This window comes from Chelonoidis abingdonii, chromosome 6, assembly GCF_003597395.2.
Source record: "Chelonoidis abingdonii isolate Lonesome George chromosome 6, CheloAbing_2.0, whole genome shotgun sequence".
Taxonomy (NCBI): domain Eukaryota; kingdom Metazoa; phylum Chordata; order Testudines; family Testudinidae; genus Chelonoidis; species Chelonoidis abingdonii.
Window position 1 is genome coordinate 116,367,721 of NC_133774.1, and position 26,722 is coordinate 116,394,442.

The 26,722-nt window shown below is 39.1% G+C and overlaps 1 protein-coding gene across 6 annotated transcripts in view; it reads right to left on the minus strand.

Annotated features, from left to right (window-relative positions):
- The window catches only part of ELAVL2 (ELAV like RNA binding protein 2), a 159,130-nt gene that overhangs the window by 74,875 nt on the left and 57,533 nt on the right, over positions 1 to 26,722 (minus strand). For 3 of the 6 annotated variants that reach the window (XM_032795435.1, XM_032795431.1, XM_032795432.1), the window contains exons 2-3: positions 9,864 to 9,954; positions 7,216 to 7,459 (exon numbers count right to left, since the gene is read on the minus strand). In XM_032795435.1, the coding sequence (XP_032651326.1) occupies positions 7,216 to 7,459; positions 9,864 to 9,935 (316 nt within the window). In that variant the 5' untranslated portion in view covers positions 9,936 to 9,954. The remainder of the gene's footprint in view (positions 1 to 7,215; positions 7,460 to 9,863; positions 9,955 to 26,722) is intronic. The other 3 variants (XM_032795437.1, XM_032795436.1, XM_032795438.1) reach the window with 2 other exon arrangements.

The window sequence follows — 26,722 nt, forward strand, 5'->3', positions numbered from 1 at the left end:
ATCTGCCATAAAAGTTCCTCAAAGACATAGTAATCAGGCTGGGTTGGAACAGCCGGCTAATTGCTTCATCTGGCAAAGATGAAGTCACCAAAGAAATAATGAGCAGGAAGCTGAGAACCAACCTATCTCAGTCAACATCTTAGTTTTGGAGGTGTGAAGGCTGAGCTAAGTGACCTTCCTGGGATATATGAAGGGAGGGAGACCTAGGTCTTGAGATACCAACAGAGGGGCTGTATGTATTCCACATGGGGCCCGAAACAACCAAAACTGTATTGGATAGGGATAAAGTGCTGCAGGCCACGGGAAGTATCACCGGGCATTGCTATCAAGTGGCCTGATATTCTAAAGGGATGTGCCCTGAACTACCTAGCCAAGTAGCTCAGTTTGTAGGATAATGAATGTGGCAAACATTTGGGAGGAATCTCCTCGGATACAGGAGAAGGAAAAAGTCTCTTCCACAGGTGGAGCCATTCTTTCAGGCGTTCTAGACAGTCCCAGAATATCTTGGATCAATAGTGAGGTATAAGATGTGAATGGTTCTGGAGCGAACAGATTCTCAATGGAGACCAGAATAGCAACTGGCTGGTTTACCACCATTCAATCCTCTGTACTATGAACCTCATGGATGCTGAGGAGCATCGGTTCTGAAGTTATTTCTTCCACCAGTGGAAGCATGATTGGTACCACAGAGGATGGTGTGTGGGGCTCTGATGTCAGTACTGGAAGTTTATGTACCAATTCTTTCTTTGTTGAATGCCGGGGCAGAGAGCTGTGACACTCATGGCACGCACTTCAGTGCCAAGTGGGCCAGTACAGGGTTTTACAGTGCTGAGTGGCTTGAAGGTACCATAGCAGTATGGGTGAGGAGAAAAGCTTCTTCAAACAGCACTGAGGATTTTTCTGCGGTGCATAAAAATCAGTGGGATCTGTTCTGGGTCTAAAACTGCCTCCTAGCTTTGATCTCCTCCAGCGAGCCATTTATGTTGCTAGTCACCCTAAAATCAGGGAGCCTTCCTTCCTCTTTCCCTACAAGAATGGGCTGAAGAGGGGAGGACGTCCCTCCACTGACTGAACTCAACACTGAATGAGTCCTGTAGCACATGGTGAATCACCAGCACACCAGAGCACTCACTGAAATGGTCTACTCCCGTTGGCGGTTTTCTCCCATTCGGGAACCAAAGAGGTCCTCACGGGTCTCTAAGAGAAAGAGGTTCAGGCACTCAGAGCATGTGTGTGGTATGTGTGCTTACCAAGGCTAAGAAGAGGTATTTTGAGTGTGTCATTGATGAGACTAACTGCCTTGCAGAATGGACAGGATTTGTATCCTGGAGACTCCAACAATTCCACACAAGAGTGGTCAAGGGTAGAACACTTCCCAGACTTTTAGGGTGCTTCCGATTTTTTCTTTGGCCAAAGGGCTTAAAAGGTGAAATCTAACTGGACAGTGTAACTAGAACCCCAAATACCACAAATACGCAAGGCCAAAACGGTAGAGTGCGGTTGGCGGTAAAAAGGAACCGAAATATAGTTGCAGACTCTGCTCTTTATACCCTTAGCTAAGGAACATCAGAGGGTATGCAGGGCATACCGAAATATAGTTGCAGACTCTGCTCTTTATACCCTTAGCTAAGGAACATCAGAGGGTATGCAGGGCACTCCAATAGACAGTGCTATTCAAAGAGATTCCTATCTCATGCCCACAAAGTATGACATTTGGACAATCACTAAACACATGCCAATATAGATATCTGCTATTGCCTGAGAGTTTGCACACAAGATCTCCACTTAAGAATTTGAGGTTTCTTTTTTAAAGAAACTATTATAGCAACATAAATTTTAACAAGATGCACAGAGCAGAAATAGGTAATTCATAAAGTGTCCAACAGACAAGTGCTCTTTCAGCAATGAAGTCTGTAAAATGCTAGCTGCTGTAGCTCTGTGGCCTTTCGTTTTACTAAAGTGCCAGTTAAACAGCACTCACTAAAGCAGAGTAACAACTTTGAAGTCTACATGGAGACATTACGGTGAATATATGTGGATGTATGATTTAGCAGTAAAGAGCAAGGGAAAAAAAACATCCCAAAAGATACTGCTTATGCAGATTTTAAGCTTATATTTCTCCCCCACTTGCACTCCTTTTTGCTTGCTCCCCCAAGACGCACAAGCCCTGCTAAATTCAACCAAGGATCAGAGAGCAATTTTAGCATCCTTTTCCCTACTCCCAAGGGACAATAAAAATCCACAAACAGATTGAGTTGAGACTGAGGATGTTAGTGAAGAGCAAGCTAGAGTGTGAATTTAAAGCACATTAGTTCTCCACACTAATTCCCTATGTGGGCATTCTTAACTGTGCACTAGAAGTGCCTTTGTGTGGTTTAGCTCAGCATACTTTAAAGTCAGAGTGTCCACACATAGCATTAATGAGGGATAGCAAGTGCACTTTAAAAATTTACAGACTGGCTTATTCCACACTACCTTCCTCGTGTAGACAAGCTTTAAGTCTAGCCTCACCCCACTGTGCCTTCCATTGGTATTGTAAGAGTTTCCAGACTGTGGGCTCATCTGGGCTCTGTGACCCACACATCTGATGCTGACCAGTTGGTTTGGGACATACACAGGGCCTAATCTCAGTCAAACTTTACTACAAGCTGTCATGACTAAGCCTGTGTGCCTCGAGGACCTACCTATTTTGAAGTCACTGGAATTTCAGGACAAAATTTGAGACTTCAGCCATATAACCCCAATAAATTCAGTGTTTAACTTTGGCAGAGTTTAGCACTAGGTGAGCCCACCAAACCGTTAACAGCTTTTCACCCTAATATATTTCTCATAATAAATACCTTGTTCAATATTTCAACTGTATCTATGGTGGGAACACACACAAAGCTCACAGAATACATATGAAGCTAGCATATAGCATAGCTGAAAAAAGCAGGGGTGGGTGAGAAACAGGTGGAGGTAGTTACTAGCCAAGAAGAGGAGTACAACAGGACTGCAATAAATACTGTATCCCAAATGGAAGGCCGTTTGAAAACGAAATGTATTTTCATTTTAGGTCCAAATGGCTTATGTGCAAAAAGTGTGGTTTTCACCAGTAAACCTACCAAGACCAAAATTATAAACTGTAAACTCAGGTTTAAAATGATTAATCTTATCTCCCCTTTCAGTGTGTGTTCTCTTCTTAAATAAGGGACTTTACACAGCCCCTCACTTTCACTACTTGGGTACATCTGGTATATGGCTACTGCCAATTCTCTCATGACATGCCAAGCAAAAATCATTAGAACAGCAGTGAGGGACCGTCAGGATTTCTAACTAGTGACTCTGCCTACTTATTTGAAAGGAGGTTCATCCCACCACCCAGCCCAGCCTGCCTAGTTTACAGGGGAGTGACATTCCCATGCCTATGCAGGAACATTAGTTTATAAATCAGGGTTCCCTGGATTCTGCAATTCTATGACTGCAAAATTTAAAACATTGTTTCTAGTCCATATACCAGTGGAGATCAGTGTTCCCTCTAATTTTTTATGTCCATGCGTGACACATCACCTTCATATTGGTGCACATAAAATTCATGACGAGAAGGTGGGGCTGAGGGGCTCGGAGTGTGAGAGGGGGCTCAGGACTGATGCGAGGGTAAAGTCTGCCCCGGGGCTGCAATAGGAAGAAAGAACTGCCCCCAGCAGCTCAGGGACAGGGCAGAGGCATCTCTCCCTGCCACACCCCTAAGCCCCTGTGCAGGTCTTAACAGGCAGCTGCATGGCCACACAGCTTAAAGGGAACTTAGTGGAGATACCACTGAACTCAAGTGAGCATGCAGCAATCCATCCAGTTTGAGTCTCTGCAGAGCCTAAAGTAACTAAGATGTTAACAGCCCCATTCATCTTTCAGTGCTCCATGGACTCAGCCATTCCGTAGCTGTAGAATTTGGCATTTTTCCAATACATCACAATACTCAGTATTTCTGACATGGAGTTTGTCAGCATGCACCTGCAGCAAAATGACATTTACTATCTTCTTGCCTGGACCTTACTGCTGCCACATCTTGTCACAGACAGACCTTAAGGTCAGAAGGTTCCATCATTATAATCTAGTCTGTGGCCTGCGATGTGTAGGAGGTCAGAACTTCACCCACCCAGTCCTGTGACAGACCCATAACCGCTGGGTGAGTTACTGAAGTCCTAAAACCATGACTTGAAGTCTTAAGTTACAGAGAATCCACCATTTACACTAGTTTAAACCCGCAAGTGACCTGTGCCCCATGCTGCTGAGGAAGGCAACCCCTCCCCCACCCCCACACATAGTATCTGCCAATTTGACCCAGGACAAAAAAATTTTCCTGACCCCAAATAAAGGTATGTCCTGGACCCTGAGTATGTCAGACCCACCAGCTGGACACCTGAGAAAGAATTCTCTGTAGTAACTCAAAGCCCTCCCCATCTATTCTCTCATCACCCACTGCTGGAGAAGTTTACTGCTAACAGTCCCAGATCGCCTACAGTGGCATGTAGCCAGTCTCATTATATATTATCTCCCCCATAAACTTATTGAGTTCAGTCTTGAAGCCACTTAAAAGTTTTTTGCCCCCACTGATCCCCTTCCAGAACTTCATTCCTCTGATGATTAGAAATCTTCACCTAATTTCAAGCCTCAACTTGTTGATGGCCAGTTTATAACCTCAGAGATTCCCAGTAACGAGGAGTTAACTGACTTTCAGTGCACATACCCTGAACTTCCCCATGGAGCTAAGCAGCAAGAGGTCAAGGATCTGAATGTTAGACTCCAGCTTGCAGCCCGGGAGGAATAAGAGAACTAGAATAGGCTGGCCAACTAGGCTAACTGGAGAAAAGCAGTAGCGGCAGCAGCCCAAAGTGATGAGCTGCTGAAGCTCCCCTTTCCCTGAACACATGAAGGAGGAAGGGGAAGGAGTCAGGCCACCTGGAAAACACTACAGGATCCAACACTGGGGAAATAGAGCAAAGCTGTCTGGAGCACAAAGTGGAGAAAGTCATCCTCAAAAAAAGAGGACTGTTGACATTTAACAAAAAAAAAAAAAAAAAAAAACCACAGTATTTTGAACCCAAGTCTTAGTGGCACGTATGTGGGGAGGAAAGAAGGGAATGCAGAACGATATTTCACAGCGCTAGAATAAGTTAATGTTGCAATGGAATTGGGTCCATGATGCAGATTAGTCATACAGATCAGGAGTTTATTATAGCCAGTCAGTACTAGGCTGGAGGAAGGCAAGCCCAGCTGCAGTAGGGATGGTGCTCTAGGCAGATACACAGGTACAGTGTGATGCTGGGAGAATCTTCTTTTCCTCAACAGCTCCTGGCTGGCTGCCAAGAACCACCAGTTCCCTACTCCAGCAGCAGCTGTAGATCAGCTGCTGTTGGGTAAAATGCCTGCAGAGATCCATGCCATTGGAACAGTGCAGTTAGGAAGGAGAGCACGCAATCCGTGCAAATGGTACCTGGCCAGCTCTCAGCTAAGATGTGTGGATTCCTTTCCCATATGTTCATGCTCATGAGCTACAGGTACCCTTTAGGCCTCAGCCTGACATCCCCATTTCCTGCTGCAGTTACAGCTAGGGGTGTGTGTGTCCCTAAAGCTAGCTTTCAGAATAAAACTGGTCTCTCTAAACTGGGACCTCTGCCTTTCTACTCTACAATGCTCTTTCTACTCCATGAGTTCTTAATTATTAGAGCTGAAAAGAAAAAAAAAAGAAAGTTTGCCAAAAAATTGAATTTGGGTCAAAAAGAAGAGTCTTAATTTGCAAAATTTCTACCAGCTTTCCTGATTGTATTAGAGAAGCCTCCCCTCTCACATCAAAAAGTCAGCAAATGGAGGCTGGGACCTTACAGAAAATTCTCTTTAAAAACCATACAACATCCAAGACATCTTAAGAGCCCCATCTGTAAGTGTACAAGAAATATGTAACTGGGAAAAAATGATTTAGATGGCAATCACTTTAAAAAACTGAAAGTGGAATACTCAAAAACCTTTATGCAAACAAATAGGCAATTCATTGAAAACTGTAAAGTTAGTTTTATAAAGGAATTTCATCTAAAAATGTCAACTAGCTAAAGCTTTGCTACAGCCATTGACTGTTCAATGCAGTTTAAATGCTTCTAATTTTGCATACATTTTGACAGCTGGCAAAGAGAATGGGATGAGATCAAACAAACTTTGTAATACATATCTATTTAAATATACATATACACATCATCCAACAGTCTGCTTAGAACAGGGGTTCTCAAACTGGGGGATCATGACCCTTCAGAGTCACAGGATGATTATGTGGGGATCATGAGCTCTCAGTTCCATGGAGCTGACAGCTCTGAGTCCCCATTACATTAAATGAACCCCCTCCCATATTTTTAATTTATAAGAGGAGCAGACTCAGAGGGCTTGCGGGGTGAAAGGGTCCGTCAATACAAAAAGGTTTGAAAACCACTGGCTTAAAAATACTCAGAAAGTTAAAGCTATACCCCTGGTTATTAATGTCTTCATCCTGGAGACATGTGTGACCTGTGCAACAGAACTGTTCAACCTATGCTAAACAAAAAGCTAAATGAAAGAAAATGTTCCATTCAGCCTTCAGTTCACATTATTTGCAACATCTCTCAGCCAGGACAGACAGATAGCATGCATCAAGAAAGCTGTGTTAAAAATATTGCAATGCGAAGTTTTATTTTCCACCCAAGAGACTGTAGTGAGTATGACTGAACAAGGATTCCATCCACCCTTTTCCCCCACTGAAAAATAAGAGGCTTCAGATTTATTTAATTTATCTCACTGGGCGGTGGGGAAGGAGAACTAAGTTGTGCTGTTCCATCTGCTGGCCTTAGTGCAAACCAAAGTTCCGACTGAGTTAATCAAAAATACCTGACAAGTCAATGATACACAGTTATCTATTCTTTTCATATCTTAATATCCTTTCCAAAAGCCTTTAATGTCTAGCTCAGAAAGCATTCAAAGGCCCTGTTAACATTTATATTGCTCATCTACCAACTTGGATGAAATGCAAATAAAAAGCATTTAAAATTCTTCGTAAGTGAGAATACAGCACAGCTAATATCTTCAAACTAGCAATATACGTTCTGCTTCTTCATCTGAATCCCATAATTCAGAATGGCTGGATGTCACGCAAAATGTCAGTTTAAAGAGCATATTGCGTGTATGTGTATATGCAAAATTATAGTTCCAACATACCTGTTATTTTGTCTCTTACAAGCTTGCAGGACTCTATCTCCCCAATGCTTCCAAACAGACTCTTCAGCTCTTCTTGTGTCATGTTTTGAGGAAGGTAGTTGACTATTAAATTGGTCTTGCTGTCCTCTGTGTTCCCAGAGTCAACTGGTGATGAACAGTTGTTGTTTATGGTGGTTGGACCATTGGCTGTGTTATTGCAAGTTGGTCCATTAGACAGTTGTGTTTCCATGGCAGCAATTACCTGCTAAAACAGAGAAAATAAGAACAGTCAGAATTCATATTTCACAATCTATTAGAGATTCCAGCCAAGAATTTAAAGACTTGTCACTATGCATAAGAGGTTATTTCCAGGCTTCCAATAATGCCTCTACAAAAAGGAATTTTTAACTGTTATGCAGTAAGATGTTTAGAAATTTAAAGGCAAATAAGGTTGTTGCTAAGATATTTATTAAGGGTGCTTCTAGAAAGTGTTGTCAAAGAAGTTAACAGAAAAAAACTTAATTCTGCTACACACAGAAGCAATCAGCCTTCCAAGTACAGGAAATTATATCAACACATTTTAAACAGTTACTAAGCACTAACATTGTTAACAGTATACAACTGAGCACCAAAATAGTACGGGATGCACTTTTAAAAAAACAGCATGTACTCTTTTGGTTACTTTTCCAGTACTGAAAACAAGTTTAACAATATTTTAAGACTACTTCTGATGAACATTCAAAGAACACACAATTCATAATCCCTGATTTAAAGATGTTTAGAGAGACAATGGAAATGTTGGGATGGAAACTGGAACTCTTCTTCCTTGATGATCTAAGGCCATCTTCTTCTGCACCTCTGTTGGTCAGCAATAGCTTTTAAATAGCACTCAGTATTCCAATAGGCTGATACCTACAATCCCCCTTCTCCCTACCTCTCAGCTCCCCCCCCCCCCCCAAAATCAAAATACATGGCTTAGTACTTACTGTACTTATTTTACTCATAAATGAGTGATTATGGTACAGACTTATTTCATCTCAAACAACTGTATGGACAACTCACAGACGCAGAAGAGGTCATTAAAGAGTCAACGCTTGCCTAGATGATACCAGAGATCTATTCCAACTAAGTGGGATATCAGATATCCACTGCATGGTAACTATTGGCGAGACAACTTTTTAATGCAGCCACTGTATCTAAGACTTAACTGTTCTATCCATTTACAGAACTAGCTACACAGGACAGTTTCCAATTCTAAATATAGTGTAAAAGTTGGTCAGGTTTACTCTAATAAAATATAGGCTCTAACATTAAAAAGACAACCCTAAGCACAAATTACAGAACACTTTCAGAAAGATAATTAGTGCTCAAATCTAACTTTACGCTGGTTTCAAAGAGGACATATCTCACACAAAAACCTTATTTATTAAATCTATAGCTTAAGTAGCCAAATTCTCTTATGAAGTCAACTGTTTTCAAAGCCTGGACATTTGATTTTAAGTGAGTGAAAGTGTCCTCAAAGTTGGAGATTTAAAGCCCCATGAAACAGTTGTGGGTTCTGGTGCCTTTTTTTTTTTTTAAAAATACATCACAAGTAGGACAACTCCTGTAGCAATACAGTGTTGCCCAAGAGGTTGCATTTGGTGCAAAACAGAAAGCAGCAAAAAACATTTCTTTCCATTTAAAAAAAATGGATCCAGTTTTGCTGAACTGGCTCCCACTAAAGCAGCAACATTTTCGTCCCTCCTGACAAACTCCTGTAGGTTATCCTGGTCCTGGGACTGTATTAAAACAAGCCTGTGTCAAAAGACAAGAAAGTAGCTGAGGCCAATTAAGACAAAATTACTATTTAAATGTTAGTATATCTGGTGGAGTCAGGGAAGCCACAAATGCTGCATTCTGACTGAAGCTCACTGGGTTTGCATTTAAATTTTGAAGTGTTCATTAATCAAAATTAGCAAGGACAAACAAACAATCCTCACTTAATTGTACATTTTACTTTTATGTTCAGAGGCAAGAATGAGATCCTAAGCCAACATTCAAGTGAACAGCTGCAGTAGCCTGGGTACACTGAAATTACAACATTTCTCAGTTATAGGACCATCTGCTCTGAATCAAGTGATACTAGTATGTTATATTTTACAAATAACGCATATTCCATTGACAGGTTGAACAACTGTTCACAGAATATCAAGCAAGTCTTTGAGCAGTTACTGAGTAAGTATTTTTTCAGCCAGAAAAAATAGTTTAAGGTAATTTACAATTTTAACACAAAAAAACTTTTAGAGTAGGAATTGTAAATAACTTTAAAAAATTAGTAACCAAAAAAATACAGTGTACAGATTTTAAAGATTATTGTAATTTAGTATTCAGACCATACCAAAACAGTTTTATTACAATTATAATCTTCAGTTATCCCTGGGATATTTTAAATTAGTACGAAAAGCTGTTTCTAAATAGAAAGAAAATCAGTGCGGTTTAAATTTCTACAGATCACTATGTTAAAAAGAAGTTATCATAATACACTGTTCTGGACCCTGACAAATAGAGATACAAACTATGTTTAAACATGAAAGCATATAGCAGAAATTTAAGGGTTTGGTATGGCCTCAGCACTATTTTAACATGTTAAAAAGTAGCCTACAGAATTTAAGAAAAATCCCACAGACCCCAGTCCAAGGCTCTGCTGCCCACGAACCACTTCTAAGCAGAGAAGCCACATCACACAGTCTGACTGCCATGTTAGTTTGGAGTTGCCGTCTGCAATATGGACACAAAAAGTACCGTATGTTAGATTAGCAAGATAATGCAACAAATCAGTTTGTACAAATTTACAGTAATTGTATTTATATTCCAAGCACGTCCATGCAGTGTGGTTTAATTGAATTTGAGGCAATTCCAATCTAATCTTTCCAAACGTGGTTAAAACATGCTTTTCTTACATGAATTGTATTTGTTTTTTAAAACAGCCTAATTTAAAGGTAGTACAAACTAGTTACCTCTGCACATAGCCTGGAAACTACCTTAAAACCACACCATGTCTAAAAGGAACCACATCACAACATGATTTTTTTTAATCCTGTAACAAGGAAGGGACAAGAAGGGAAACAAATGAATCTAGTTTCAATTAGAATGTAAGGCGGTCACGCACATACCATTTAAAAAAAAAGCTCCATTACACATCCATCCCACCCATGAAGTCACAACACAAGACAACACCGTGCTCTGCTAGAATCCAGTCTATTCTTAACCCTGGAACTTCACATTAAAAAAAGTGAGTTAAATTATGTACAGAAGCTTTGCTGTTTGAGTTCAGCATGGATTTACTTACAATAGCCGTATTGAACCAGGTAGTATACTGTACATATATAAAAAAGCAGAAGAGTCCGTTAACCTTTTTTTAACTGGAATAATTGGGCCAATAAATATGAATGTTCAAGGTAATGCTTGAATAAAGGGTATTATTGTCCCCAAGCAAACCAACTGAATTTTTTTTAATACGCAAACTGCAAAACCCAGCATGATTTGAAATTAGCAATGCTAGGAAGCCACCAACATAAGTAATGGCCATTTACAATGTATTACAACTTGCTCAGATATTAAAAACAGCCACAATCTTGGCACTAAAACAAAGCAGGAGACTGTGGCTTTTTTGCCACAATTTTGGCTGTGCTAGTCTAGCCCAACTTCTTTACTCTATTCATATTTGTTATCATAGATAAATCCAAAGATTGGTTAACCCAGCCACAGCCATAATCAATTCAGCTTTTGGAAGGTTGTTTTCTGCACAGAATTTAGAACACAAGGCTACTTAATTTTAAGTAACCCATGATAAAGAAAATCAGAATTGCTGTTATTTCAGTTATAAAACTTAAACTAGTTTGCTTGAAAAGTTAAACTTATAGTCAGAGTTGTACCAGTAGTAAATATCTAGTGTTCCAATTTAAAAGCAATACCTGTATCTTCATATCAATTACAAGCTTAATAAACCTTTGAAGAGACCATTTGAAACACTGGATTAAGTTAAGACTAGAGACAAAGAGGATACTACATAACTCAATCTACCATGCTGTAAATCCTACCCTACAATGACCCATTTGCAGACTGAAGAGCAAGTTAAAAGAATAGTCACCTACACAAGAAAAGCTCAGTTGTTTGGAGCATGTATGCTCCATTTGGTCCAGATAAACCTGATCAAGTAGCCTTGGAGGATATAATGTCTCATATCACCTTGATTTACAACAATTTGTATTCTAATACACTGCAGTTCCAAAAAACTCACTAAGTTGACACAGTTGTGTCACAGAAGTAGGAAACTTTAGGATCTCATCACTTCTAAAGATGACTTCACATGCAAAGTGTTTTACTTTGACCATAGGGGGGGAAAAAAAAAACAAAAACACACACTTACACATTTCAAGTGATCCCTCTTCAGAATACTAGTTTTCTTAATACATGTTTTCTTTGGTGGTAGAGATGCATTACATAAGCTTGTCACATGACTATCATTGGACAATCCTTTATGCTAGCCAATAAAGGAATTACCAAGACAATTTCTCAAAGACAGATTTTGCTCTGCCACTTGTTTTAGTATTTTACTCATTACCACCAACCCCGTTATACAGACTGCTCCAAAAATCTCAAGTTTCCTGGAAGTATAAGTCAAAATTAGTTTTTGCAAAGCCACCAACTTTAATGTATTTTTAAAAATCTATTAAAGTTCTGGTTAGAGAAATGGCTTTTAGTTACATTTTATCGAGTAATGATTTCCTCTCCGCTCTTCCATATCAACATAACATTTCTAATTAACACCCACTGTGAAGCCAACTACACTTTAAGTTGACCCTCTCTTTAATAACATTTCTTTCAAGTTTTATCCCAGCCCCAGATTCCCCTTGGGAAAGAGCTTTGGTTTTCTATCATCTTCTATTGCTGTGTAAGAGACCCACAGAAAACAGCAGAAACTAACTTGATTAGGGGAAACCAGTGACAGACTATGCAGCATTAGATGCACAAAGGAAACAAGAAAAAAAGAGAAACACTGTCTAGGTCTCAAGTTATTCATAATCAGGTCTATTTTAAATACTTTTTTAAAAAATGAACCTATTTTAAATTAAATGTGAAATTATGACGACCTATGCTAAAGGTACAATTTTACTGTAACCTATTTAATTCATTTAAGTTAAATTAATATAGAATATTCATGCAATCCAATTTGTTGTCAATGGTTTAAAGCAAATGTCAGATCACTAGACTGGCCAAAGTCACTAGCTAAGTACAGTTCCAGGAACCAGAGTTTGCCGAAGTGCTAACCCAACTTTTGACAGTAACTTTTGCAGGTGCAGAGATATTTTATTCAATTGGTTCATTCAAAGCCGATAAAGCAACTGAAAGTTGACAAAGCAGAAAAGTTTCTCTTCAGATTTATGAAAAAAAATAGAACTAACAGATCTCAACCTGTCAGAGCTAAAGTCCAGAAGGACACAATGACCAGAAGGAATCGATACAATTCACTTGTATTAAAAGAAATGTTTTAAAATGCAAATATATTTTGATAACTTTTTGAATGTATCCAGCACATTTAAGGTAGTTCTATTCAACTAAAACAATTTTGAAGTGTTGTGTTCGTTTTTAATTGAATTCCAATTTCCATTCAACTATAGCTTGACACTAACAAAAAATAAGAAATGCATCCCTATTTTTTAAACATAAGGATAATGTAAGAATTAAGAATATGAATGATTAGCTATAACTGTTTAAGTATAGATATAGTGTGTCATCCTGATTTGTAAAATAGTACCAAATTATTCTCAAAAGATTGGTACAACCTCTCTTTAGAGAAAAATAATAAATACAAAATGCAAAAGAAGATTAAAATCAAAATTTTTAAATCAAGATTTCCTGCTCAGATTTATATCAATTAAAATTGGTGAATTACTGTACTTTAATTTGAATCTATCCAACTTGTAATCAGTTCCATTTTAAAAAACCAAACACTTGATATCCTTCAAAAACAGATCCTAATATTGAGGACTTGGCTGAAACTCAAATGAAACTGATGCCAGTAGAATGAGACATGCAACTGGAAGAGATGGCAAAAATTAGTAATCTGACCCAGGGGATCTGAAAGCCGACCCAGAGTGGGTCTTAAATAACCCAGATTTCTTGACCTTCAGGACCCATTTGTTCCATCTGGCCTTTGAAGGGAGGTAGGGGGAATGGAGGCATAAACTACTGTAAATATCCCCATCTGGCTAACGTCATACTGCATGGGAGAAGAGTGGACATGACTGCAATCCATTTTGTTTTGGAAATATTAAGCAATTGGCACAGTGACCAGATCTTACGTATGGGGCTTTTTCAATTTAGATGAAATAAAATAAAGAAATTTAAATTAAAAAAAACACTGTCCTTACTACAGTTTAAGCCCAGATGGACAGCACCTTTTTCCTTAGGACTCATTTTAGACTACAACCATTGCCAACTCTGGTGGTAGCCTAAAGGCAAAATATGGTTGTGAAAGTTTACTAGCATGGGCACAAGATCTGCTGGCATGCCCTTTCCTACAGCTTTCTTTAAAAAAACAAACAAACAAACAAAAAAAAAAACATTTTACTTGCAAAGTAGAGCAAAGTGCCTAGCACTAGATTTTTGTCAAGTTGCCAAATGTTTAAGAAGTACAATTTCGTCTTGTGCTCTTCCTTCATAAATCAGTCTTTGAGGATATTATTAAAAAAAAGGAGCCCTTCACATCAATACTCAAATGAAGACATAGCGAAAGACAAATACTGGTAATTCTAATCCTTCAAAGCACAGATAAATCGAAAAAATATTTAATGGTTTTCTAAATCCTGGGTCCCTTGTGATGCTGCAGATGCATAGCATGTGTTAGTGCAGGTCTACGAAATCAGTTAGAGAAACCAGATAGGAATTCAGCCCATGCAAAGAATACTATGGGAAGCGTCCTTAAAAATACATTTTGTGGATACAGGCATATATGAACATGGCAAAGTCCTCTCAGAACCAAAAGCCTTGACTCTCAAGTCATGGAAACAAGGGTTGGTAGTGAAGAGAAGACCAAGAAGGGGCGGGGTGGGGGCGGGGCAAGGGCAGTGCAGGGACAGGAAGAGGCCACCAAGATAGGCATGGTCCAATCATTCTCCACGCACCAGCAAACCTACCTGGGAGGAAATGACTTGCTTGTGCTAAGCAGACAGAATTACCTCTCACATCTCATCAAGTATGTGGATGGCAGAGTATGACAACTACAGCAATATAAAGGTAGGTAGTCCTAGTATTAACCATGCTTAATGGGAGATTTGCTAGGAACTTAAATAAGGAAGAGTATCAAACTCATAGCTGAGCAGCAGCCTACGGTTTTGGCACCCGCCAGTTCTAGTGAGGCAGAATAATATAGTTGACAGCTCTTGTAAGTTTTACTGGGCTAAGTGCCTCATGTCCAGGATCTTTATGGTTGTTTCATCAGGACCCAAAGTAGAATGTCCTTATTCCCCGCACACAGCCCCAACTATACAATGGGGAAGTTTTACAATCTGTGTATAATAGCCTATAGAAGAGAGGTAAGCATTTGTTATTTTTATTATCACCCACATGTGCTGAACACGTCACTAAACAAAAAACTACAAAGTATTTGGGTTCCTTAAGAAAAAAAATCAATCACAAACAAGGGGGGCACGAGGGGAGGAAAAAGGTAAAAAAATGCCGCAAGTCACTATGTGCTTGTTGAAGAAAAAAATTATTTTGTTTGCATTTGTAGGTTTTGCTGCATAGATTGAGTTTTTAGGAGGATCTGAATGGGCTAAAGGTGGTGGCTAGACAGAGCATTCCAGGTGGGAGCTGAGAAGAAAACGGAGACAGCAGACTACCAGCGTAAAAGGTGGAAGGGTAGGGATTGTGCTTAGGTCAGCAGCTGAGTGACTCCAGGCCTTAAAACAAAGGATAAGTCTGACATTTACACACAGTAATGTGGGATGCAGTGAAGAGACTGATCATAGGGGGCAAGCAATGATTATTTGGGCTAAAGATTTTAGCCCAGACAGAAAGCAGCAAGGTAACATAGGGAAGTTCTTGGGGGAAAAAAGAGGAAACCTGCACAAAAGGGATCATAAAGGAAAGAAACATTTAAGATTGAGAGTTCTCCACCTACAGAATTAGGAAGAACTCGCAAGTGCTATGGAACACTCAAAAGATGAATTGTGCTAAGTAGCACAATACTAACACTGATGCTATGTTTGCAGTTTTATGTATCAGTACCAAGGAAATATGCCAAATAGTTAAGGCCACATTAGTAAAGGAAAGGAGGAAGAAAAGGATTTATAATCCCGAGTGCAAGCATCTGCAGGGAACAGTGAAGAGGGATACCAATAAACATTTCCATATATCTATATAATAAGCTTTAGAAGCGAGCAAGAATCCTTAGCATCGGAAGACAAATGCAGCTGGCATTTCTAAAGCCTAGTGCATGAGAATCAATGATATATTCTAACTTCAAGAGCAAAGTTAAAAGGAGAGAAAGCACAATAAAGAATTCCTTAAATACTAACAAAAGCACAAAGGTAGGAAACCAAGATTGGATATAATAAAATCAAGCTATCACCCAGATGCCATCCAGAAACCATGAACACAAAGACCAAGGAACAGAACTAATGGGCGATATCAGCAATCCTAATATAAACCTGAACCTTCACTCTGGGATATTATGGTATCAATTTTTCTAAAATAAATTGTTTCTCTGAACAGCCTATTTCTGAGCAAATACGAGGATAAAAACTGCTCAACAATGTTCCTATACATATTTCTGCAGCTCAATAGCCCTTCGTCCTAAGTAACAGTAGGACAAAGTTGGCTATTCCCACAATGGGGGAGAGAAATGAGACCATACGAGACTGTAGAATAGAGACACTGAACTTCAAGAAAGGAGACTGAAGTAACCTAGAAACATATTCAGTACTAATCTTCTCTAATACTTCATATCTGTATGTAGACTTGTGGGCTCAGCTACTGGAACTGCTTAATTCCCAAAAACAAGAAAGCATCAGGAAATTAAATGTGATCAAATTACATGGTATGAACTTTAAGCCAAAAAAGACTGAAACCCAGTACAAGTGATGTGAATGGGATAAAACATTTTCTCTAAAAACTTTGGCAGGTGAAAGACATGAAAAATTTTTGCTTTTGGCTATTCTTCAGAGTCAAGTAATAACTCAAGGACTCAAGTTGCACACTTTTCCTTACTGGAGGGAAAACGACTGATGTGAATAGGAATTTTGCTTGCACAAAAACTACAAGGCTGTGTAAGCAGGCAAGTTTGTGAGATCAAAGCTAAGGGGCAGGGAAGTGAAATTCCCCCCTTCCTCTAAATGAAGTTGGCTTTCTGCAATGATTCATTCGATAATCTGAACCTCTTGTTTGAACTTTCTAACCAACACGAACAGTCACTTGCTTCCAACATTATTTTCTATCCCAAATAAAGTATCGTTACCAGGCTTCCTTCAGATGGACTTTTCCTTGGATTTTAAAAAGGATGATTTGGGGTGGGAGGAGAAAATGAACAGATCGTAAAGAACTGTCTGCTCTTTATAACTCTAGATTACTTAGTGTGTCATTGCAGAATTTTACAGAGTAAGCAGTCTTCTGTTCTTACTCATCTAACAGTTTCAGTCTAGACAATGGCTTCTGAACATGGGTGCCCCCTTACTCCCCAATTTGGTATGGAAAGGCCTCTGCAAAGCAAGAGCACTCAGCTCCAGAAGGCCGAAAGACACCATCTACACAGGCCAACGCCAAATATATACAGAGACAAGGTGGGTGAGGTAATATTTTATTGGACCAACTTCTGCGACCCGAAGAAGAGCTCCGTGTAAGCTTGAAAGCTTGTCTCTCGCCAAGAGAAGTCGGTCCAGTGGAAGATATTACCTCATCTCGTGTCTCTGATATCCTGGGACCAACACGGCTACAACAACACTGCATATACCAAAACATATAATACTTTGTAAAAAGAGGTATGTATGAATGCAAGGAAGAACCACTGTCTTTTCCACTGAATCCATTTCCCCCTCAGCTAATAAGGTGGCCATCATACTTATAAAGTGTCCTGTGAATGCTATTAGGGAGAAGACTGGTGACTTTATATGTGGAAATACAAGATTTGATCCACTATACATGTGGTTCTGGAAGACTCTTCCAGGTCATAATTAAGATGTTTTTTTAACCTGGACATGTACTGTGTAAACAGAACTTGGATCACTAGCCAAAGCCAAATTATGCCAAAATCTAAGTCCCTATCCCACAGACTACAGTCATCCATCCATTTGGTAAAGACTACCCAAATTCTGTGCATCAACTCATCTTCCTCGTTTGTATGAACAGTAGGGGTTTCAGGTCCTCCCTCAGTGAATAGCTCAAGTGCCAGTTTCAGCTGCTCCTCAGACATTTCCGGAAGAGCTAGAGTGAAATGGCTGCAAACCTGGTCAGTTTCATGGTCTTTTCCCCTCCCCTACCACAAAGTTCCTAGTAGTAGAAATGAAAACTGAGCAAAGCATTTCCGGTTCTCCCCTGGAGCTTGCAAAAGCTATGAGCAGCAGAAGATACATAAGAGTTGTCTGCAAAATCAGGGAAGCACCCTACTGGTTACACACACTGTTCACATTTAGGTGGTCACCTTTGCAAGAGTATTCTTTAAGATGCAGATGTAAGCACTATAAACTGAGTTTGTTAATAGAAGTTTAGGTTTTGCAGAAGGCAATGGTATTCATGCAGTAAAACTTCTTACAGGCCACAGAGGAATAATTTTTGAAACCCTGATTCTGGAAGGAAAAAAAAAAAAGAATGAAGCAACTGGAACAGCTAACAATATGCAAAAAAGTACCAGTGAGTGACACATAGGGCCAAAATATAAAGCAGAGAATTTACAGGAGTCCTGAGTCTCAGGTGTCACAAACTCCAACTGTAACCAATTTAATTTTAGAAGGGAAGAGCTGAATACCTGTTATTACTGGGACTTGAGTATTGAAGTTCCAAGACAGACCGTTGCTCAGTGGGTCAGCAATGCAGACAAGTTACCCATCCTTATCTTGTTAAAGGGGCCTCCTCCCTTATAGGGTGAAGAAGTCAGAATGCGGAGGGAGGGGGGGAACTTTTCATTTTCCCAATGGGAGAAGGCAAGCACTGTACCTAGGTAAACTACAATCCCTCAGGAATTGACGAGAATGAAAAAAAATTCTACAGAACTCACTGACCCAGATTCTGTCATCAGCTTTATTGAAAAATCAAAGTGGAAGCTAATGAAACCCAAGTACAAGCCAATGGGGATGAGGCACCAAAATCAACAAGTCCTTTAAAATCTTTTGAAACAATGCAAATACTAGATACAAATCTAGTCCTGGAAAAAGGAGGATTTAACCTGCTACAACTAATTTCTAGTCCCAAGACAATTTCCTGTGACCACACACAGTACATAACCACTCAAATCCGTTGGCCTTCTCACTGAATTAAGAGCAGGTTGATTGCAGGACCTGAATGCCTGGATTTTACAAATACTATCCAGGAGGGGAGCAAATTCCCAAGCCAAGCAGCCCTCACTAGTATTACCCTGCCAGCAGCCTCTTCCCCTTTATACAGGGAAGAGATTAGCACAAGCAGCTAAAATGTTTTTCAGCTACCACACAGAAGAAAGTGAGGAAGATGGGAATCAAGAAGCAGCCCTCCTGGTTACGAGACTTAGAAATAAGAGATTTCATTTTTCTGGGATTCAGATAAAATTGTTATTTCTTCAAATTGTTAACCCCACAAGATAAGCACACAGTCTTGTCTGAGAAAATTTACATCTAGCCTCTCAACCATGCCCTAAACCCCGTAAGGCTAAACGGGGTTTAGGGCATGGTTGAGGGGCTAGATGTTAATCTTACAAATGCCTTCACAATGCTTATGAAGGGTCTTCACTCTTGCTTAACAAGTTGGAATGCCTATGAGTGTTCTCAGCAGAACAGATCTTCAGACAGAAAGGAGTTTAACCAGTTAAGAGTAGCCTTGTCAACTCTTAGTAGGAACTGCAGACATGGTTCAGCCTCAGAATTAATGATGCTGAAGACCGATCTGAAAGGAATGGAGACCGATCTGAAAGGACAGATCTGAAAGGAACACCCTGGATACCAAGTCATTTGACATTAAGCAGGAGATTGGTCAAGAGACTGTTTAAAGTGTTTTTTAAAAATGTGCACCAATTTATTACATTTAGGACACAGATGTTAAAAGGTTACATTCTAGATATAGGTATATAATAATGTATTACTGAAAAAGGCCTCTTAGGAGGACCTCTAAAAATAATGTTTCAGGAAGTTAATATGATGCTATAGAAAGTATCCTTAAAAGTAAGCAAGCAAAAATGTAGAATATGGCCAGAGAATCCCTGACATGATAGACTGATAGCTATTGTTTGACTTATACCATAGGGAATAAATTGGTATCAAGACAATGTTAAGTCTACTATTTTAACTGCTAAACCCATATCCTTTTCAGGAAGCCATTAGAAAGTCAATTTTAGATTTTTATTATATAAAAAAACAGACAGACAGACATTTCTGGAGACACTCAGACTTAAGTTACTCTGCATTCATACATTATAAAGCGACAAATGCACCGTTGTAAATACCACTCTTAAGAGGATACACACTACTATTTTCCCAAGAAGGTTATGCCCAAGATAAATTTTTGGGTGCACCTGCACATGAAAGGATAAAGACAAGACCTGGGTTTGAATGAATCCTTAAGCATGATTCTGTAGGCGATAGCTCAAATATACATTTCACAAAATATGGTTTGATGGTAACCCATACACATATGCATGAAGGGAAACTACACACAGTATAAATGTTTAAATGTGAATTATTTGAGAAATTACTAAAGTACCACCAGAGAATAAGATACACAAGGAAACCAGTGAATACAATAAGTACATCTTCCAGTTTCTATCAAAAAAAGTGACTAAAAAATTTCAAGTTCTGAAATTCTGCAAAAAGCTATGTTTTGGGGAATGTCACAGTAAGTATCCATGACATTTTTGGACCTACTATACAGTAGAACCTCAGTTACAAACACATCAAGAATGGAGGCTGTTCATAACTCTGAACAAAGTTATAGTTCTTTCAAAAGTTTACAACTGAACATTGCCTTAATATAGCTTTGAAACTTTACTATGCAGAAGAAAAATGCTGCTTTTAACCATCTTAATTTAAATGAAGCACAAACAGTTCCCTCACCTTGCAAAGTTAATATAAAAAAATCTCTTTATAGTGTACATTTAACACTACTTGCTTTACCAATAACCCCCTCATCTCTGCTGCTGCCTGATTGTGTATTTTGGGTTCCAAATGAGGTGTGTGGTTGGTCTGAGTTCATAACTGACGTTTTACTGTACTTCTGAAAGCCTCCTCCCCCCAAGAGGCTTTAAAGCTAAACTATTGCCACAGATGGAGAGGAAAAATATACAACAGGGAAGATTAGAAACTGTGCTTCTGCTCAAGTAGTACAAGAATCAGCAGTCAGCTCTCAATTTAGAAAGAGAAATACTGCTTTTCTTTTCCCTTAGACATTCTGCTACTAAAAGGTGAAACACAAAGCAAAGAGCATTGCTTTTGCCCTTTATTTTTTTTGATGTATGACAGATTTAAAATTCTCCCCGCCATTCAGCTTTCCAGCTTGCTTTATACATTTCAGATATTAAATTTGTATTTCTCTCAAACAACAAAGGATGTCATAAAAGGCTGTAACTTGAGCTGCAGCATTTTCAGTCCCCAACTAGAGCAGAGGTATGCTCTCTACACTGAAGACACTCTAATCAGCATTCTCTACCTTGTCCTTCATTTATGGAACAGGAGAGCTGCAGTTTGGTTGATAGCCTTGTGTAGCTTCTGCTCTCTCCTTCAAAGACCTTATTCAAGATCAAGAACGGGAGGAAAATGACAACTATATTAGGATATTGTCTAGATAGGCCAGCCTCTTAATCCAGAATTCAATTCCTCTTCCTCTGAAGCACCGGGCTCTGGCAAGAAACTCCACAATGGACAATTTGATAGAAAGTTATGATATGATAGGAAGTTCAGATACTTCCTAATGCCCAGAAGCCCTTAGGTTGGTTTGTTTTTTTCCTATTTGTTGTCACTGAACAACCAGTTATCCACATCGAGTCCTGTTAAAAATCCTGCTAAACGCAACCTAAAATGATCTTATGGCAATGAGTTCCACAGGTTGATTAGATAATTATTTCCTTGTGTCAGTTTTAAATTTTCTGTCTTAACTGTATAGCTGATGTCCCTTGTTCTTGTATTATAAGAAGTGTGCTTTTACTGGTATTGTCCTGACACATCTTCACCATGCCATTTATTACGTTGTATAGCCCTATGTTCCCCCTTATTAGTCTCCTCTTAAAAGCAAAGAGTAGGATCTTTTCCAGCTTTAAAATGCCACTACCTTTGCCTATTCCTAAACACTCATACACCTTTGAGGTAAGGGACCAGAAGTTAATAGTATTTCACGAATGCATACCACTGATTTTATATGGTGCCTTAATATTTTCAGTATTGTTCTCTTCACACATCCTAATTCCTGTGCTTTATTTAACCTCTGCTTCATATTGAACATGTATTTCACTGAACTGCCCACAATAAAAAACCCAGCGCTGAGTTGCTGCAGTTAGTTTAGAAGAAAGGGTAGGAATATAAAATATAACCCTCCATTTTCTCCCTATTACACTGTCAGAGAATAGCACAATATATAGACAGCTAGACACTATCAATCAGCTCTAGAGCAGAGATTTTCAAAAAATAGGTGCCTGAAGTTATGCTTCTAAATCCATATTTTGGAGCTTAAATAAATGGCCTAATTTTGAAGAGTGCTGAACATCCAATAGCTCACTTAAAAAAAAAAAAAAAAAGCTGGTTTTATACAACTATAATCTGCAACCACATTACTAAAGTTTGAGGTTTCACCCAAAGTGCCCCCAACACGATGGGGCTTCCATTTTACATAGGGTGTTCGGCCAATTGGCACATCAGCAAATCAAAGCCAGTTCTGGATGTCAGTGCTGGCTGCAAACCAGGGTGTAAGTAAAGTGTCTCCCACTTGCCAAAATAAATAGCCAATGCCACCACAATAAGGGATTTCCTTAAACTCCTACTGCCGCTAGCAGAGCCCAAAATTGTACAGAACTAGCCTTAAAGTAACAGCATCCAATCTGAGTAAAGCAACATAACCAAAATGGCAATAAAGATGTGATTTGAGAATGTCATTTGACTAAGAATTAAGATTAAAATGAATATCTATTATCTCTCTTAAGTAATCAGATTCTATACAATCACCCCAAAAGACTCTTTAAATAAAAGTAACCAAAAAACTCTGCAGTTTCTATTGCTCTATTTCACTAATATTCTTAAAACAAGTTTATCACTGAAAGTTAAGATGGCCCATTTTCTAGAGTTAGTCACTTGCTTGCTTTAAAGAAACTGATCACGGCTATTGTCAAAGGAATTTTTCCTCCCAGCACTCAGAGCAAAATATTACACAATAAGACACATCATGGAATGATTTTCAAAAGTGCTCAACATTGCCTGAACTTTGCTCCAATCAAAAACTTAAGGAGAACAGTTAGACCAACAAAGAATGCGTTCAGAGAGCCAACCCTTTTGTTTTTCTCCATTGTACTTAGCTATGCTCAACAATGGAAAGCAGCCACAAATCCTAGATAGTTAAACACTGTAAAATCCCTTCTTTAGAGGCTGAGTTTTGTCCAAACACCGTTCTCCCAGCTCTTCAGACAAATTCACATTTCTCTCATATTGTGGCTGTATAAGGATTTTTCCTACTCATACCACACTGTGCAGATACTATTGCTTATTCACTCCATAGTGAGAAAGTTACTTTCCTATCCCACCCCGCATTTCCCCTACAGCTTTTAACCTAGTTCCTTTAGAGAAAACATGACAGACTTAGATACAAGACAAAATGTATAGAGAATACCATCATCTACTAATCTTGATAATGACTGTAGTATTGTATTGATACTATTCAGACACTTTTTCACCATGCTTATTCATCTTAGTACTATGCCCTTATTGGTCAACCTGGCAAATGCCTTCACAACTCTCCCAGATCCCAAACCTCAGTTTAATCCTTAAATTCAGGATTAGGCAGTCTTTATAACAGTTCACTAAAAGTTATGTTATTTGTGTTAGCACATACAGACTCAGGTCCCACTATGCTGAGCACTGTACTAACATTTAACTGTCTCTGGCCAGTATTTCATGCAAAAAAGTACCTTTCTGGTAAGGAGAAAGAGGTAGTTGGTATGAAGCCTGATTAGGATACAAATTTATCCATTCTATTCATAATCAAATGTTTCCACACAGCAACAAGTAACCCTTTTCACATTATAAAATCAGGCTCGTTAAAACAAAAAAACCCATACACTTACCTTAGTCTTTCACATCTCCCAGAGAAGACTATTTTGACTTATCCAAGATTATGACTAATTATTCCTACCCTGTTTCTTATAAATGGTTTCAACTATCTTCCTAAACCCCTTTGTTAATGCAAAGTTACCAAATCCTGTATGAGATGGAATGTTTTATACCTTCCTCTGAAAGAACTGGCACTGTCTGAAATGACACTGCCTTGGACAGAGACTATGTGTAGTGTTAAGTTATGAATTTCTGCAACATGCACACAATGATTAAACAGACACTCATTTGCACAACGTGGAATAATTGCCTTACCATACATTGTTTTCTACTTCCCACAGTTTTAGACCTATCAGTTACATGTCTAGCAGTTACAATAGTGTACCAGGACTCTAGGTTCTATTCCCATATTTCCCACTAATGCAGCATGACCTTTAACAAGTCACTCCATTTGCGTCTCTGTATCTCAGTTTTCCTGCCTTTATAATATGTTTTATAGGGTCTTTCATCTGAGTATTCTGGAGCAGAGTTAATTTCTCCTAATATGAATAAGCATCCCTTAGTAGTTATTCTCAATTCCCACATGTGCATTTTACCCTTACATCTGCACTCTCATAACTCAATAACCCTTCCATAAGACAGTGGAAGTATGTGTGAAAGGGAACCCCATTAGTGGCCAAGTGCAACATCCTGCTCCAGTCTTCAGTTCTAACAGGACCCATTAGTGCTGCACAAATAGCACTTGCTCTTGGATTCAGAGGAGAAAGTATCTCCTGCTGGCTGACCAAACAGAACCAATAATGATCCTTGAGGACCAAGTTGGGACTTATGGCTAAGCACCAACACAAAGACTGAATAATGCATTTTGATGTTCCCCTTTAACCGACAAAATAAGAATGCTTTTCTTCACTTAAAAAAACACTACACCTATGGTCACCGAAAATGCTCCTCCATTTGTAATACTGAATGCATGTATGGTTACTGAAAACCTTCATGATCAAATGGAGTTTTCTACAATTTCAGCTGTCTTTTATAGTCACATGCTCAAATCGATGGCCGTTTGCACTAAACACTGACTTCATAAACATTCTACTGAGCTTTGGTTTAAGTTACAGTAATGGTGACCAATGAAGAACCTCCTACAAATGGAGATTCTGCCAAACATTATTTACAGTTCCTTGCCTGTGTTCCACCCTTCCTTATATATGGAAGTCAGGTTTGTTTACTAAAGTACTCCCATTGGAAAGAACAAAATTTACTAGTTTGTCTTAAATTCTGGTAACACAATGGAGGCCATCAAATGCGGTTTTTAACCTCCCCACTCCAAACCATGTGCAAGATTGACAGACTGGTAAATTGGACCTTTCTATCCACAAAACTGCTGCAACACAACACATGGGCTACCAAGGTAATCGTCTCACACAGCCCTATCCATGTCTCAAAAAAACACTATTCCAGGAAAATCTCTCTAGGGATGACAACAGTCCTCTGTCCCCATTCATTCACTCCTTGGCTTGCTGGATGAGGCTGCCAGCTGTGATGTGCTCTGAACAGATACTCTTGGAAAAGGAAGCCTACTGAGAGGAGAGACAGGTGGGAACTTTATTTAAAAAAAGCCTAGCTTCAACTCACTGACATACTGAAATAATGTGTACCCTCCCTCCCATTGCCTTCACCATCTCCAAGTATAGCTAGGAACTGCAATTTAAAAAGTGAATGTGTGTCAGTGGTTTGTACTGTGAATCTCCCAGGCTATTGAAAAAAAAATAAAGAACTTTGTCAATACTAATTTGTTGACATCATATCAGTAAGTTTGGCTACTACAAAAGCCAGGAAGAGTCATATCAGAAAGAAGAAATGGTATGGTCAGACAGATAACAGATTGAGAAGGCACCAAAGGGAGTGGGAGAGAGGAAAAGGGGGCAAAAATAGGGAATATTAAAAAACTTTGCTAGTATGATATGAAAATTCATATCATTAATGCTCTGCTTAATTACTATATCTTTTGACTGATTGGAATGGTTGAGTGCAGAATCTCTCAGACCAGAAACTTTCACAAACATATTTAACAGAGGGCATGAAATATGCTATGCTGGAGGTCTCTGGCCTACCTTATTGTAGAAGTCCTCCTTCTAAAAATAAACGTTCTTATTTTCCCACCTATTGTAAACTTGCACTGATAGGACAAAGTCAAGATACCATTTAGAGCAGTAAGAATGCGACTGCCAGCTGCTATTTGACACACATTCTATTCTATATACCTGTATCATTTTTCTGGGTCTTGAGAACCTTGTTTTGTTGGCATTATATACAGCACGTGGGAAGTTGAGTTTTTTCTTTTGTATAAGTATGTCTGATAGGGCCTCTTCTTTCTTCAAAACTAGTCTGTAAGTTTATCTTGACTGCAAATTTGTTCCATTTTTCATAATACGTGTACTTTAACCACAGATTGTTCGCAGTGTGGTAGCCGTGTTGATCGCAAGACATTAGGGAGACAAGGTGGAGGAGATAATATCTTGGAACAACTTCTGTTGGTGAAACAAGCTTTCAAGCTACACAAAATAAAAACTCGAAAGCTTGTCTCATTCACCAACAGAAGCTGGCCCAACAAAACAAGTTACTCCTGCCACACTGTCTGGAGTGGCTCAACTGTGAGAGGATCTACCTCAGGGCAGACCGCCAGAAAACATGACAGACATCCCAAACCCGTGGAATGTTCTTGAATAAACAATTCACCAAGCCAGTAACAAATGTGAACTCCTGAATTACTATACCAGCCTTACCATGGAGTCACAGAGAGTCCCCCTTAGATTCTCCAGTGTATCTTGCCACCCAGATAAGCTGGACTTTGTGATAAGAGATCAACCCCCTCCCCCCAAAACAAAAAAACAACAAAAAAATTAATCACACCATATTCCGGTTTCTCTCGGTCCCAAGAGACCAGTCACTTACCCTAGAATGGGCTGACAGCATTGTCTGATCTATAGTAAAAACTAACTAAATGTTTATTAGCTAAGACAAGAAAATGAGTTATTGAAAGGTTAAAGCAGTAAAGT